The sequence below is a fragment of the Vidua macroura genome, unplaced genomic scaffold (genome assembly GCF_024509145.1).
Source record: "Vidua macroura isolate BioBank_ID:100142 unplaced genomic scaffold, ASM2450914v1 whyUn_scaffold_230, whole genome shotgun sequence".
In the NCBI taxonomy this organism is placed as follows: Eukaryota; Metazoa; Chordata; class Aves; order Passeriformes; family Viduidae; genus Vidua; species Vidua macroura.
Window position 1 is genome coordinate 363 of NW_026530597.1, and position 16,184 is coordinate 16,546.

A 16,184-nucleotide genomic window follows, 5' to 3' on the forward strand; every position below is an offset into this window, starting at 1 on the left:
GGTCTCCGGGGGGTCCCTGGAAGTCCCTGGGGGTCCCTGGGGGGGGGGGGGTCTCTGGTGTCCCTGGGTGCCCCTGGGGGTCCCTGGGGGTCCCCGAGGGTCTCTGGGGGGTCCCTGGGGTCCTGAGGTGTCCCTGGGTGTCCCGGGGGTCCCTGGGGGGTCTCTGGGGGGTCTCTGGGTGCCCCTGGGGGTCTCTGGGGGGTCCCTGGGGGTCCCTGGGGGGGTCCTGAGGTGTCCCTCGGTGTCCCTGGGGGTCCCTGGGTGTCCCTGGGGGTCTCTGGGGGGTCTCTGGGGGTCCCCGGGGATCTCTGGGTGCCCCTGGGGGTCTCTGGGGGTCTCTGGGGGGTCCCTGGGGATCCCTGGATCTCTGGGGGGTCCCCGGGGGTCCCTGGGGGTCCCGGGGGTCCTGAGGTGTCCCTGGGTGTCCCGGGGGTCTCTGGGGGGTCTCTGGGGGGTCTCTGGGTGTCCCTGGGTGTCCCCGGGGGTCCCCGGGGGTCTCTGGGGGGTCTCTGGGTGTCCCGGGGGTCCTCTGGGTGTCCCCGGGGGTCCCCGGGGGTCTCACCCAGGAAGGTGCTGGCGATGTACTCGGACACCTGGTTCCCCCGAGCGGCTCATCTCGGACAGGTGCGTCAGCTCCCGGTTCAGCATCCGCTTGAACTGGGGGGGCGGGGGGCTCAGGGACCCCCAGGGACCCCCCCCAGACCCTCCCCACACACACACCACCCCCCCCCCAGCGCCCCCAAATCCCCCCAGGATCGGCCCCAGAGAGGGATCCGAGCCTGGCCAGAGCCCAGGGCATGGACTGGGGTGGGACTGGGATGGACTGGGAGGGACTGGGATGGGATTGGGAGGGACTGGGATGGACTGGGATAGACTGGGATGGGATTGGGATGGACTGGGAGGGACTGGGATGGACTGGGATGGGACTGGGATGGGATTGGGATGGACTGGGAGGGACTGGGATGGGACTGGGATGGGACTGGGATGGATTGGGATGGACTGGGGTGGACTGGGATGGACTGGGAGGGACTGGGAGGGACTGGGATGGGATTGGGAGGGACTGGATGGACTGGGATAGACTGGGATGGGATTGGGATGGACTGGGAGGGACTGGGATGGACTGGGATGGACTGGGATGGGATTGGGATGGACTGGGCCAGGAGGGGCCCCCCCAGCCCCCTCCTCTGAGACCCCCAGACCCCCCCGCAGGTCCCCGCGGTGCTGGTGGCACTGGTGGCACTGGTGGGCACTGGTGGTGGCGCTCCCCCCCCGCCCCACTTCCATTCCCCCCCAGGACCCCCCCCCCATTTGCCCCCTCCCCAATTTGGGGGGGGGAGGGGGTGGAGCATCCCCTGCATCCTCCCCTCCCAGCCAATCAGGAGCCGCCATCCTGTCTCCATGGCAACCGCCGGCTCCATGGCAACCGCCGGGGGGGGGTTTAACCCCTCCTGTACCGGGGGGGGGGTGGTCGGCGTTCAGCCCCGCCCCCTCGCAGAGACCCCTCCCCAAACCCCGCACGTGCCGGAGCTCCGGGCCCCTCACCTCCCCACCCCGACCCACCCCCCCCTCAGGACCCAAATTAAGGAGGAGAAGCCCCCTCAGGACCCCCCCCCAACCACAACACGACCCCCAAATTGAAATTGGGGGGGGGGGATGCTCAGAGAGACCCTCCCCCAAACCGGGGGGGGGGCGCAATGGAGGGGGGGGGGGGTCCCCATGACATTGACAGGGACGTGGTGGCGGGGGGTGGGGTCGGACGCGCCGTTGCCCCCCCCCCCCCCTCCCCTCCTCGCCCCCGGCCCCCCCTTACCTGGTCCCACCACCCCACCAGCCAGGGCTTGGCGCAGGTCTCGCAGAAAAAATCCACCAGCGGCATTTTCCGGCCGCGATTTGGGGGGGGGGGGCGAGGGGGTGGGCAGGGGGTGCAGACCCCCCCCCCCCCCCCCTCCCCCACCCCCCTCAGCCCCCGCAGGACCTCGCTGTTCACCGGGGGGGAGGAGACCCCCTCCCCCACACCCCGCCCCGGACACCCCCGGAGGTCGCTCACGGCCCGGGGGGGGCCCTGGGCATGGCGGAAATTTTGGGGGGTGGGGGGGGGGGAGCGGGGCCCCCCCCCACACGCGCTGGGAGGGCACCGCCAGCCCCCCCCCCCCCGCGGGGAGAACGCAAGGGGGGGGGTGGGCTCACATCGCCCCCAGCCCCCGCTTTGGGCTGGGCAGTGAAGGACACCCCCCCCCTCCTCTTCCTCCTCCCCTTGAGGGTCCTGAGCCCCCCCCGGGGGTCCTAAGCCCCCCCCGGGATGTTGGGGGGGGGGGGTCTGGGTGGGCGGGGGGGTCACTGGGTGCTCATGGGAGGAGGGATTTTGGGGGGGGGTGGGGAGGGGCAAAAAGGACGCGGGGATGCGGAGGGATGAGGGGGGCGGGGGGAGCCGGGGGGGGGTCCGGAGGGGTTTGGGGGGGTCCGGAGGGGTCTGGGGGGGGGTCGGGAGGGTTTTGGGGGAGGGGGTCGGGGTGACCCCGGGGGTGCAGGGAGGGGGATGCGCGGTGGGGGGGGAGGGGCGGGGATGCGGAGGATGCGGAGGATGCGGGGTGTGGGGGGGGGGGTGATCCCGAGGGGTCTCCGGGGGTTTTCGGGGGTCCTGGGGGTGCCGGGGGGGTCCGGTCGGGGCTGCGGAGGCCGCGGAGCGCCGGGCGGGGGGGGGTGGCGGGGGGGGGGGGTCGGACGCCTGCGCGAGGCTTCGCCCCGCCCCCGCCCCGCCCCCTCCCCACGGTCACGGTCACGGTCACGGCGCGGGGGGGGACACGGGGGGAGGGGACGCGGGGGGGGACACCCCCCACCGGGGGCTGAGGGACCCCCCCGGGACACCCCCGAAGGGTCGGCACCCCCCCAAGGGAGCAGGGACCCCCCAAAACGGACCCCAAAAAGCATCGGGGGGTGTCCCCAGACACCCCCAGAAAGGGGCAGGGACCCCCAAGGGACGCCCCAAAAGTTTGGGGACCCCCCCCCCTAAAGGGTTTCGGGGAGCCTGCAGTGGCCCCTGGGGGGTGGGGGTCCTGCCTTGGGGGGCACAGGGGGGTGACAGGGCGAGGGGGACTTGGGGACACGATCCTGCACTGCAGCCACAGCCACCAGTGCCACCAGTGCCACCAGAGTGACCAGTGTGACCAGTGTGACCAGTGTGACCAGTGTGACCAGAGGTGACCAGTGTGACCAGTGTGACCAGTGCCACCAACACCCCAACACAGCCACGGCCACCAGTGCCACCAACAGAGCCACTGCCACCAGTGCCACCAGTGCCACCAGTGCCTGATGCCAGCACTGCCCCCGCTGTGCCCAGGGCCCCCCCCAGCCCCTTGTCCCTGTCCCAGTCCCTGTGTCCCCAGTGTCCCTGCTGTCCCCAGTGTCCCCCGCTGTCCTGCCATGTTCCCTGCTGTCCCCTGGTGTCCCCCAGTGTCCCCCAGTGTCCTCACTGTCCCCTGTGTCCCCAGTGTCCCTGCTGTACCCCGGTGTCCCTACTGTCCCCACTGTCCCCCACTTTCCTGCCATGTTCCCTGCTGTCCCCCATTGTCCCTGCTGTCCTGCTGTGTTCCCCGCTGTCCCCTGGTGTCCCCCACTGTCCCCCCAGTGTCCCCTCTGTCCCCCACTGTCCCTGCTGTCCCCCGGTGTCCCCTCCTGTCCCCTGCTGTCCTACTGTGTCCCCTGGTGTCCCCCACTGTCCCCGCTGTCCTCTGGTGTCCCCCCAGTGTCCCCTGGTGTCCCCCCGCTCTCTCCGGTGTCTCCCGCTGTCCCCGCTGTCCCCTGGTGTCCCCGCTGTCCCCCGCTGTCCCTGCTGTCCCCCCGCTGTCCCTGCTGTCCCCCGCTGTCCCCGCTGTCCCCTGATGTCCCTGCTGTCCCCCCGCTTGTCCCTGCTGTCCCTGCTGTGTCCCCCGCTGTCCCCGGTGTCCCCACCTTGTTGGAGGCCATCTCGCTGACGGCCCGGTGGGTCTGCAGCGTCTCCAGCTGCTCCAGGCACCAGTCCAGCTCCTCCAGCGTGTCCCGCGCCAGCTGCTGGGCCGTGTCCTCTGGGGACAGCGAGGGGACAGGGACAGGGACAGGGACAGGGACAGTGCTGCTGGGACAGGGACAGGGACAGGGACAGGGGACAGCGCTGCTGGGACAGGGACAGGGACAGGGACAGGGACAGGGACAGAGCTGCTGGGACAGGGACAGGGACAGGGACAGGAGGGGACAGGGACAGGGACAGGAGGGGACAGGGACAGGAGGGGACAGGGACAGGGACAGGGGACAGGGACAGGGACAGGGACAGGGGACAGCGCTGCTGGGACAGGGACAGGGACAGGGGACAGGGACAGGGGACAGGGAGGGGGACAGGGACAGGGGACAGGGACAGGGACAGTGCTGCTGGGACAGGGACAGGGACAGCGCCGCTGGACAGCGACAGGGACAGGGACAGGGGACAGAGCTGCTGGGACAGGGACAGGGGACAGGGACAGGGACAGGGACAGGAGGGGACAGGGACAGGAGGGGACAGGGACAGGGACAGGGACAGGGACAGGGACAGGGGACAGGGACAGGGACAGGGACAGGAGGGGACAGGGACAGGAGGGGACAGGGACAGGGACAGGGACAGGGACAGGGACAGGGACAGGGACAGGAGGGGACAGGGAGGGGACAGGGACAGGGGACAGGGACAGGGACAGCGCCGCTGGGACAGCGACAGGGACAGGGACAGGGGACAGAGCTGCTGGGACAGGGACAGGGGACAGGGACAGGGACAGGGACAGGAGGGGACAGGGACAGGAGGGGACAGGGACAGGGACAGGGGACAGGGACAGGGACAAGGGACAGGGACAGGAGGGGACAGGGACAGGGACAGGGACAGGGACAGGGACAGGGACAGGAGGGGACAGGGACAGGGACAGGGGACAGGGACAGGGACAGGGACAGGGACAGGTAGGGGACAGGGACAGGGGACAGGGACAGGGACAGGAGGGGACAGGGACAGGAGGGGACAGGGACAGCGCCGCTGGGCCGTGTCCTCGGGGACAGGGACAGAGGAGACCCCCAGGAATGGGGAGGACCCCCGAGCGGGGGGGGGGATGTGGGGAATTGTGGGGCCCTGCAGGATTCCAGGGACCCCCCGGTGCTCTGGGGGGGGAGGGGGTGGGGGGGGGCTGCCCGGCCGTGCCTCAGTTTCCCCCCAGTGGCACCGTTGGGACCCTCCCCAAACCCCCCCCCCAGCCCCCCGACCCCCCCTCACCTGAGAGCGTGGCCTTGCAGGGGGGGGGCTGCGAGCCGAGGGGCGACCGCCTGGGGAGGGGGGGGGGGGCAGGGGGGTCAGGGCTGACCGGGACCCCCAATTTCGGAGAGGGGGGCAGGAGGGGGGGTGTCAAGGTCAAAGGTCACGCACGTGCTGCCGGGGGGGGGTGGTGACTTTGGTCAGGATGGAGAAGTTGCTGCGGACACTGCGGAGACTGGCCAGGACCTGGGGGGTGCGGGGGGGTCAGGGGGACATCGTGGGGGGGGCTGAGACCCCCCCCGGAATCCCCTGAGACCCCCTGCGACCCCCCCAGGGCCCCCCAGGACCCCCCACCCTACCTGAGCGAAGGGGGTGACGATCAAATCCTCGGCGTGGCTGGAAGAGAAATTTGGGGGGGGGGGGGTCAGGCAGAGGCCCTGGGACCCCCCCCCTCAATTCATGGGGGGCTCACAGAACCACGGGGGGGGGGGTCCTGAGGGGGGGGCTCTGAGGAGATACCCGGGGTCTTTGGGGAGTTTTGGGTCATCTCGGTGGGAATTTTGGGGGTCCCCAAAGGGATATGGGGCTGGAGGGATGGGGGGGGGGGATATTGGGGGGGGGTCTCCAGGAGATGGGGGGATACTTGGGGGGGGTCTCAGGGGGTCCGGGGCAGATGCCAGGAGGGTTCCAGGGGTGCTGGGGGGGGGTGCCAAGGGAGATTTCAGGGTGCTGGGGGGGGGGGGGCTCCGTGCCTCGCTGGCCACGGAGGAGCTGCGGGAGAAGCTTTTGGGGGGGGGGGGTCCTGGGGGGGGGTCGCTGGGCCCGGGCAGATCTCGGGGGGCTGCGGGGGCGGCGGGGGCGCGGGGCGGGACTCACGCGTCGCTGGCCACGGAGGAGTTGCGGGAGATGCTCTTGGGGGGAGGTGTCGAAGTCGCTGTCGGAGCGGTACAGGAAGGACTCGCGGCGCTGCGCCGGGAGGGCCCCGGCCAGGAGCCCCCGGCCCGGGCTGGCCCGCGGCTCGGGGGGGCTCTGCCCCCCCCACGGGCCATTCTCCACCTCCGAGCTGCGGGGGGACACCGGGGGGAGGCGTCGGGTCTCAAACCGGGACCCTCCCGGCAGCCCCTCCAGACCCCCCCCCAGTTCTCTCCTGCAGGGCCCCCAGACCCCCCCCCAATTAAATCCTGCAGCCCCCCAGGACCCCCCAGTTCTGTCCTGCAGCCCCCCAGACCCCCCCCAATTAAATCCTGCAGGCCCCCCAGTCCCCCCAATTCAATCCTGCAGTACCCCAGACTCCCCCAATTAAATCCTGCAGGCCCCCCAGCCCCCCCAGTTCTGTCCTGCAGCCCCCCCAGACCCCTGAGCCCCCCAGACCCTCCCAGTTCAATCCTGCAGCCCCCCCCAGACCCCCCAATTTAATCCTGCAGCCCCCCCCGACCCCCCAATTCAATCCTACACCCCCCAGACCCCCCAATTCAATCCTGCAGCCTCCCCCAGAGCCCGCAGTTCTGTCCTGCAGCCCCCCAGGACCCCCCAGTTCAATCCTGCAGCCCCCCAGACCCCCCAATTCAATCCTGCAGCCCCCCCAGACCCCCCAGTTCAGTCCTGTAGCCCCCCCCCCAGACTCCCCCAATGCCGACAACCCCAGGAGACCCCCAAAAACCAGAGCCCCCACCATCAGGACCCCCGTGACACCCCTAAACCCCGCCCCGTGGGAGCGGGGGAGGGGGACAAGGGGGTGGTCCCGACCCCCCCCCCCCAACGGTGGGGGGACTTCCGCTTCCTCCGAGAGCCCCCCAGCACCGGGGAGGGGGCCGGAGGGAGGGACAGGGTAATCCCGGGGGGCTCGGGGGGGTCTCCGGTCCCACGGAGGAGCCCCGGTCTTGGGGGGGGGTTCCCGGCCCTGGGGGGGTCCCCCGGCCCCATTGCGGGGTCCCCGTCCCGCCCCCGGGGTGCCGGGGGGAGCCGTGGTGGGGGGGGGGGGTGCGTGGGGGTGGGGGTGACTCACCGGCGGCAAATTTAGCAACCGGCTCCGGGAAGAAAGAGGAAAAAACGGCTTTTTTTGGAATTTCCGCGGGACCGATTCCCCCGCCTCGGGACGGGGTGGGGGGGGGGCGGCCGGGATGGGGACCCCGGGGACACCCGGGTGACACCAGGTGACACCTGGCGGCATGCCAAGGGTCGGCCCCGGTTTGGGATGGGGTCTGGGGTCCTCACGGGGAGATCGGGGGCGTCCCCCCGGTGCAGCTCCCCAAAAACTGGGGATGCGGGGGATCCTGCGGATCGTTCCCGGTGGATCCGGGGTGTCCCGGGATGGGACAGGGACAGGGAGGAGGAGGAAGATGGGAGTGGGAAGATGGGACGGAGGAGGATGAGGACGAGGAAGGGATGAAGGCAGGGAGGGGGACGGCAGCGGGGCAGGAATGGGGGACTGAGGAGGAGGAGGGATGAAGTAAGGACGGAGAGAGGGACGGGAGGCGATTGAGGTGGAGAGGAGGAGGAGGAGCAGGACACCGGGAAGGCGACGGGGACCGGGATGTTTCCCCAGCGGGACCCCCTCCCGGCGCCACCCCACCCCAAAATCCCACCCAGCGTCCCCCCCCCACCCACCCACCCACCCCAGCCCGGCGGGTGCCAGCCCCGGGGGCGTCCCTGCTATTCCTGGGAGCCGGGATTTCCTCCCCAGCCCACCGGGATGCGCTCCGGCTGCCGGAGACGGCCGTGAATCATTTCTGAGGGCCACAGGTGACTCATCCCCCTCGGAGCGGATCCCCGGCGCTCCAGAAATGCCGGAGGGGCTGCGGCGCCGCCATCACCGGCGGGGCCGGCGGCCGCGGGAGTCACGGACATCCACCGGCAAGGGAGGGGCGGGGGGCAGCAGGAATTCCCGGGGGCTGCCGGAGACCGGGAGCAGCCGGGAACAGGCTCCGGGGGCAGCCGGGAAAAGCCTCCGGGGGCCGGGAACAGGCTCCGGGGGCAGCCAGGAACAGGCTCCAGGAGCTGGGAAAAGCCTCCGGGAGCTGGAAACGGGATTTTAAGAGCTGGGAACAGCCTTCGGGGGCCGGGGAAAAGCCCCCGGGGACCGGGAAAAGCCTCCGCGGGCCGGGAACAGCCTCCGGGAGCTGGGAAAAGCCTCCGGGAGCTGGAAACGGGCTCCGAGAGCTGGGAACAGCCTTCGGGAGCCGGGAACAGCCTCGGGGAGCCGGAAACAGGCTCCGGGAGCTGGGAAAAGCCTCCGGGAGCTGGAAACAGGCTCCAGGGTTCGGGAACAGCCTCGGGGAGCCAGGAACAGACTCCGGGAGCCGGGAAGAGCCTCCGGGAGCCAGGAAAAGCTTCCAGGGGCCGGGAACAGGCTCCGGGAGCCGGGAAGAGCCTCCGGGAGCCGGGAAAAAGCCTCCGGGAGCTGGAAACAGGCTCCGGGAGCCGGGAAGAGCCTCCGGGAGCCAGGAAAAGCCGCCAGGAGCCGGTGGCAGCTGGATCCTGGCTGGATCCTGGCACGGCTGCAGCTCCGGCGAGATCCCACCTCGGGATCTCACCTGCCTTCGGCCTCGTTTCACTAATCGGTCCGGGAAGGGAAAACCCGGCAGCCCGGGCGGGGCTGGCTCCTCCTGGCCGGGATAACGGGGCGGGGGTCGCAGGGCAGCGGGGGATGGGGGTCCCGCACCCCGGCCCTTGCGTTTTTGGGGGTTTAGGGGCTTTCACCGGGGGGGTTCCGGCCCTGCTGCTGCTCCCCATCGCCCCCTCCAGCTGCTCGCCATCCATGGGGAAGGGAGGAAGAGGAGGAGGAGGAAGGAAATCACCCCCCACCCCCCCACCGCTCTCCGAATCCCGACCATCTGCCGAGCCTCCTGTGCATAAATTAACGCCCCTAATGAGGCCGGAGCCGGCGGAAGGACGCGGAGCACACGGCACATGGCGGCGCCTTCCCAAGTTGTTTTCCCGAAAAAAACTTCCCAGCCGGGAGCGGGAGGAGCCGGCGCTGGGGCCAGATGGAGCCCGGGGGGCTGCAGCCCCCCCCCCCCCCCGGTCTCCGGGATCCCGGGGGTCCCACGGCGGCGTCAGGAGCGGGGTCACCCCGGGAGGAGGCGGCGGGGATGGGGTGCGGGTCAGGTCCTGTGGGGTCCCCGGGTACCCCCGAGTGCCTCTGCGGTACTGGGAGGATACTGGGGGGCTCCCAGTACCACACTGGGATGAGGATTGGGGCTCCCAGTAGCGGTACCGGGAGGATACCGGGGCAAGGGTCCTGCCTCCAATCTCGGTCCCAAGAGGACGCTGAGGGGCTCCAGGGGAGGACCCACCCCCGGTACCGGTACCGGGATGGCGCTGGGGGATCTCCCACCTCCGGTACCGGTACCGGGATGGCGCTGGGGGATCTCCCGCCTCCGGTACCGGTACCGGGATGGCGCTGGGGGAGCTCCCGCCTCCGGTACCGGTACCGGGATGGCGCTGGGGGATGCCGGGGGTCTCGCCGCCGTCACCTACCGCTTGCCGGTGCCAGGGGTGCCATGGAGGGAGGAGGGCCAGGACATGCGGGCGCTGCGCAGCCCGGGCCGGTCCCCGGTGTCCACGGCATCCGCCCGCTCCATGGGCCGGGGCCGGTGCCGGTCGGTGTCGGAGAAGCCGCGGTGGCGGATGCGGATCGGGGTGCGGGGCTGGCGCCAGAGGTGCTGCGGGGGGCGCAGGGGCCCCGGGCCCTCCCGGGGCACCGGCAGCGACAGCGACAGGCTCTTCCTGGAGCCCGGCACCGGCTCCATCATCGCCGGCACCGGGGGGAGCCGGGCACCCGGAATGCTGCCGGGACCGGGACCGCGGTGCCGGAGCCGCTGCCAGTAACGGAGACGGTACCGGAGCGGGTCCCGGAGCCCCCCCCGGTGCCAGAGCTCCTCCCGGTGCCGGTTCCGGGGTTCCTCCTTAGCGACCCGCGGTACCGGCAGCGGCTCCTCCCGGTCCCGGGTTCCGCATGGCCCCGCGCAACCGGTTGGAAAGACCCGGGAAAGAACCTCCCGGTGCCTCCGGCGCCGCCGCCGGTGCCGCCGCCGGTGCCGCTGCCGGTGCCGCCTCCGCGCCCGGCTCGGCGCCTCCCCCCGCCCCGGGACCTCCCCCGCCCCCGGAACGGCTCCGCCCCGGGACCCCGTGGACCCCCCCACGCAGAGTCACGGCGGCGCGGCCCCCCCTCCCGTTAAGCGGGGATCCCTCCCCCGGTATTCCCAGAACGGGGATCCCGGATCTTCCCCCTCGCCGCCGATTCTCCCCGTCACGGGGGGATTCCCCCTGCCCAAAAACCTCCCCACGGCGGGGACACCCCCCAGTCCCCTTTATGGGGATCCCCCTTCTCGGGGTATCCCGACCTATGCTGGCGCGCCCCCCCCCCCATTTAGGGATTCCCCCTCCCAGCCGAGGGGACCCCCCTCGTGCCCCCCCCCCCGTGCCCAAACTGGGCTTGGGGGGCGTCGGGAACCCCCAGACCCAGCCCAGCACGGAGCCCATGGCAGATTTGGGGCGCCCCCCCCCCCCGCTCGGCGCTGCAGGGACCCCCCCCCCCCCCCCCGGGCCGGCTCAGGGGTCCAGGGTGGGGGTCCCACCTACAGAGACCCCCAGGTTTGGGGGTGTCCCCGCGTTTCCATGACACCGCAGAGCCCCCCAGTGCCACAGTGGGGTCACCCCCCTCCCCAGAGGCTCTGGGGACACTCGGGGGTCACCGTCCCCAGCCCGGGCACTGTCCTTGTCCCGGGGAATGTCCCCACCCCAGGCCACGTCCTGGCACTGTCCCCACGTCCCCCTCCCCAGCCAAGGGACCCCTCCCAGCACGGCCGGAGCTCCCCGAAACCCCCCCCTGGGTCGGCACCGGCGCCCCCCGGTGCCGGCAGCCTCCCGGTGTCCCCCGGTGCCCCCCGTACCTGCGGGAGCGGGCCGGGGTGGCCGGCGGGGCCCGCAGGGGCAGCGAGGAGGGGCGCGGGGGCTCGGGGGGCTCCGGGGGCTTCCAGGGGGGCACCTGGAGCGTGCCCGAGAGGCGGCGGCGCCCGCGGCGGGGGTCGGCACCCGGCATGGCCGGGGGGGGCTGCGGGAGGGGGCACGGGGCTCGTCAGAGGGGCGGGGGGGGGCACGGCACGGCATGGAATGGCCAGGCACGGCACGGCATGGCACGGCACGGCATCGCCCGGAGGGGCACAGGGCAGGGAATGGCACGGCACGGCACGGCACGGCACGGCATCGCCCGGAGGGGCACAGGGCACGGCATGGCACGGCATGGCACGGCGGGGCACGGCATGGCACGGCGGGGCACAGGGCACGGCACGGCATGGCCAGGCACGGCACGGCACAGCTTGGCAAGCGAGTGGCACGGCGGAGTGTAGCACGGCACGGCACAGCACGGCCAGGGAGCCTCACGGCACGGCACGGCAGGGCACGGCACCACCCGGCGGGGCACAGGGCACGGCACGGCATCAAACCGCACGGATTGGCACGGCACGGCTCGGGATGGCACCGCTCTGGCACGGCACGGCCGCAGCAGCCCCCCGCCCTCCCCCCGGTGCCCCTCACCTGCGGCTCGGGCCCGGCCACGCCGCTCCGGTTCCTGCTCATGTGGGGTGCCGGGGCTCGGGGCACCGGGGGCCGCGCGGGGGGACCCCGGCATGTCCCGGGGGGCGGCGGGACCTGCGGGGAGAGAGGAGGGTGAGACCCCCGGTAACCCCCGGTAACCCCCCGGTAACCCCCGGTAGCCCCGGTCCCACCCCGGCCCCCCCCCCCCGGCTCCTCCCGGTACGGGTTGCCAAGGAAACCGCGGCATCGCATCCCGTGGGACCGTCGGCCACGGGCATCTCGCCACCGCTTCCCGCGGCACCGGCACCGGAATCCTCCCCGCGGTACCGACAGCACCCCCGGCACCGCCGGACCCGCAGCTGCCGGGCCCGGGACCCCCCAGACCCGAATTCCGCATTCCGGGCACCCCCGCCGTTCCGGTCCCGGCCGTCTCACGGTACCGGGGCAGCACCGGGACCCGGGAGGGCTCTGACCGCGGCAGGGACGGGAGGAAGGGACCGCCCGTTCCCGTTCCCGGTGCCGTGCCCGTACCTGGCCGCCTCCCGGTGCCGCGGCGCTGCCCGGCATCCTCCCGCCTTTGTCTCCGGCGGGAGCGGCCCCGGTGCCGGCGGGAGCGCCCGGTGACAGCGGCGGAAACGCGGCGGGGGCGGCTCCACCCACCCCGCACCGGCCCCGGCCCCGCGCGGCTCTCCCGTGCCGCTCCCGGTGCCGCTCCCGGTGCCGTTCCCGTACCTGGCCGCCTCCCGGTGCCGCGGCGCTCCCCGGCATCCTCCCGCCTTTGTCCCCGGCGGGAGCGGCCCCGGTGACAGCGGCGGAAACGCGGCGGGGGCGGCTCCTCCCACCCCCGCACCGGCCGCGTGTCCCCGGTGCCCCCCCCCCCCACCGGGACCGGCAGCTCCCGGTGCCCCCGGGGCTGCGCCCTGCCCGGGCTAACCGCGTCCGTCTGTCCCGCTGTCCGTCTGTCCCCGTGTCCCCCTGTCCCCCCTCTGTCCCCGTGTCCCCTCTGTCCTTCTGTCCTGTCCTGCTGTCCCTCTGTCCCCCCTCTGTCCATCTATCCCCCTGTCCCTCTGTCCCCCGTCCTTCTGTCCTCTGTCCCTCTGTCCTGTTGTCCCTCTGTCCGTCTGTCCCTTCCCTGTCCCCCTGTCCCTCTATCCCCCCTCTGTCCCCGTGGTCCCTCTGTCCTCCTGCCCTGCTGTCCCGCTGTCCGTCTGTCCCCGTGTCCCCCCCTCTGTCCCCTGTCCCTCTGTCCGCCTGTCTTTCTGTCCCCTGTCCCCGTGTCCCTCTGTCCTGCTGTCCCTCTGTCCCCCCTCTGTCCCCCTGTGATCTGTCTCCTGTCCCCCTGTCCCTCTCCCCACTGTCCCTCTGTCCTCCTGTCCTGCTGTCTGTCCTCCTGTCCATCTGTCCCGCTGTCCCTCTGTCCCCTCCCCCCTGTTCCTGTGTCCCCCGTCCCTCTGTCCCCCTGTCCTTCTGTCCTCTGTCCCTCTGTCCTGTTGTCCCTCTGTCCTCCTGTCCTGCTGTCCGTCTGTCCCCGTGTCCCCCCCTCTGTCCCCCTGTCCCTCTCCTCCTGTCCCACTGTCCGTCTGTCCCCGTGTCCGTCTGTCCCTCTGTCCCCCGTCCCTCTGTCCGCCTGTCTTTCTGTCCCTCTGTCCCCGTGTCCCTCTGTCCTGCTGTCCCTCTGTCCCCCCTCTGTCCCCCTGTGATCTGTCCTCTGTCCCTCTGTCCCCTGTCCCTCTCCCCCCGTCCCTGTCTCCTGTCCCTCTGTCCCTCTGTCCCTCTGTCCCCTCTCTGTCCCCCCACAATGGACACAGGGCTCCTCCCCCCTCGGCCGAACCCCCTGAAATGACCAAAAAAAGAGGTTTTAACCTCAAATCGAACGCCCCAGACGCCGGGAAATCGGCATTTCCCCCCCAGCTTCACTCCTTTCTGGTTTTCCCTCAAGAATCGCCGTTTTTGGGGCTTTTGGACGCCTTTTTTCCCCACTGAGGGTCCCTTAAAACGGAGCGTCCCCCTCGAGGAAACTCCTAAAACGCCCGCAAAAGGAATGGCTCGATTTAAACCCTCAAAAATGAGGGGAAAAAACGGGGATTTCTCCTCAATCTAACCCTTACGGTGATGGAAACGGGGGCTGCCCTCGCTCCAAACGCACTCAAAACGCTTTCCCTTGTTATTTAAACCCGAAGCTAACGGGAAACGGGGGTCCCCCGGCGAGGGTGAACCCCGAAATCACGGGAAAATCAAAATTCCTCAAAGAAAAAAAATCAAATTTCCTCAAACCAGGACCTCGAGCACCGCAGCTGCAGCGGGCGGGGGAGTCCTGGGGTGGCCAACCCTCTTCGTGCCCCCCTCAAATCCTGCCCCAGGACCCCCAAACTCCTCTGTGCCCCCCAAAATCCCCTCCCAGCCCCGCCCCCAAATCTCTCCGTGCCCCCGGGTCCCTCCGCCCCGCCGCTTTACGACAGTGTGGCCAGCGCGGCGGCACCGCTTTACGGCAGCGTGGCGAACACGGGGGGCTGCTGCGGCGCTTTACGGCGGTGTGGCGTGCCCGGAGCTGCTGCGGCGGTTCACGACAGCTTTACGGCAGTGCGGCGAGCTCGCTGAGGCGGCGGCGGTGCTTTACGGCAGCGTGGCGGGAGCGGAGCGGCGGCGGCGGCGCGCGCGGATCTGCCCAGCACGCCCCAAAAGTCTTTAATCGCCCTTTAACCTCCCCCTTTAGAGCCCTCAAACCCACGGCAGCATCCCCTACAATGCAATGGGCACCCTCAAAACCCTCGCAGCACCTCTAAGCCTTGTCTAGCAATCCCAAAAACAGCCCCCAGTGCATGCCGGAGCCCCCCGGCACATCCCAGTCCCCCTGCAGCACTCACAGTCCGTCCCCAGTCCATCCAGTGGCCTCAGGGAAAACGGAGCTTCTGAAGAGAAAAGATGCTGAAACTGAGAGGAAAAAGCGCTTTTTCCCCCTGTTGTTTGTGTGATGGAAAAAGGGCGGAAAACGTGAGAGGAAAAGGGTTGGGAAACGTGAGGGGGAAAGGGTGGGAATGTGAGGAGAAAAGAGAGGGAAATGTGAGGGGAAATGGTGGCAAATGTGAGGGGAAAAGAGTGGGAAGCGTGAGGGGGAAAAGGACGGGAAAACGTGAAGGGAAAAAGGGCAGGAAATGTGAGGGGAAAAAAGGGTGGGAAATGTGAGGGAAAAGAGCAGGAAACGTGAGGGGAAAAAGGGCGGGAAAACGTGAGGGGAAAAGGGCAAGAAATGTGAGGGGAAAAGAGAGGAAAATGTGAGGGGAAAAGGGTGGGAAGTGTGAGGGGAAAGGGGTGGGAAATGTGAGGAAAAAAGCAGGAAATGTGAGGGGAAAAGGGCAGGAAATGTGAGGGGGAAAGAGAGGAAAATGTGAGAGAAAAAGGGCGGGAAAACGTGAGGGGGGAAAGGGCGGGAAAACGTGAGGGGAAAATGGGTGGGAAATGTGAGGGGGAAAGAGAGGGAAATGTGAGGGGAAAAGGGCAGGAAATGTGAGGGGAAAAGAGAGGAAAATGTGAGGGGAAAAGAGCGGGAAGTGTGAGGAGAAAAGGGCGGGAAGTGTGAGGGGAAAGGGGTGGGAAATGTGAGGGAAAAAGCAGGAAATGTGAGGGGAAAAGAGTGGGAAATGTGAGGGGAAAAGGGCGGGAAAACGTGAGGGGGGAAAGGGCGGGAAATGTGAGGGGAAAAGAGTGGGAAATGTGAGGGGAAAAGGGCAGGAAATGTGAGGGAAAAGAGAGGGAAATGTGAGGGGAAATGGTGGCAAATGTGAGGGGGAAAAGGGCAGGAAATGTGAGGGGAAAAGAGAGAGAAATGTGAGGGGAAAATGGGTGGGAAATGTGAGGGGAAAAGACCAGGAAGCGTGAGGGGGAAAGAGAGGGAAACATGAAGGGAAAATGTGAGGGAAAAAGAGAGGAAAACATGAGGGAAAAAGGGCAGGAAAACGTGAGGGGAAAAGAGCAGGAAATATGAGGGGAAAAAAGAGGGAAATGTGAGGGGAAAATGGGCAGGAAATGTGAGGGGAAAAGACCAGGAAGCGTGAGGGGGAAAGAGAGGGGAACATGAAGGGAAAAGTGAGGGGAAAAGAGAGGAAAACGTGAGGGGAAAAGGGCGGGAAGCGTGAGGGAAAATGGCCGAGGGTCCCTCAGCCATCCAGTCCAGGACGGATGCGCCCTCCCTGCCGAAAAGACGTACAGATTCTGCCTTTTAAATTTTTTTATTGATTTTTTTTTTTTTTTTTTTTTTTTTTTTTCCCATGAAAAATACAAAGAGTCGAGTCCAGGGGTGGGGGCCGGGGGGGTCCCGGTCCCCTCCGAGGGGTCCCGCAGTGCCACCAGGGGGTCCCTGGGCACATCTCTCTCTTTTCATCCTCCTCGTTTGTGTGATGTTGAGAGAGAT

At 69.4% G+C, this 16,184-nt stretch overlaps 1 protein-coding gene across 1 annotated transcript; it reads right to left on the minus strand.

The window, feature by feature from the left end:
* Nucleotides 1-553: 553 nt before the first annotated feature.
* Nucleotides 554-12,544, minus strand: LOC128802961 (collagen alpha-1(I) chain-like). The gene is made up of 10 exons (XM_053969522.1): nucleotides 12,308-12,544; nucleotides 12,007-12,135; nucleotides 11,777-11,890; nucleotides 11,082-11,294; nucleotides 9,719-10,332; nucleotides 6,116-6,302; nucleotides 5,599-5,635; nucleotides 5,411-5,485; nucleotides 3,949-4,061; nucleotides 554-657 (listed from the first exon to the last, which is right to left on the minus strand). Exons 1-10 carry the CDS (start codon nucleotides 12,542-12,544, stop codon nucleotides 559-561), a joined length of 1,818 nt encoding a protein of 605 aa, XP_053825497.1. The 3' UTR covers nucleotides 554-558.
* Between the last annotated feature and the right edge of the window lie 3,640 nt (nucleotides 12,545-16,184).

Bases quoted from the DNA above. Each gene is read 5' to 3' on its own strand.
- LOC128802961 (XM_053969522.1), bottom strand. From the start codon at position 12,544: ATGCCGGGGAGCGCCGCGGCACCGGGAGGCGGCCAGGTACGGGAACGG. The intron at 5,636-6,115 runs GTGAGTCCCGCC...TTTCTCTTCCAG, and splicing joins TCCTCCGTGGCCAGCGACGC to CCACGCCGAGGATTTGATCG. The intron at 658-3,948 runs GTGGGGACACCG...CCGCCCCCCCAG, and splicing joins GCGAGATGGCCTCCAACAAG to TTCAAGCGGATGCTGAACCG.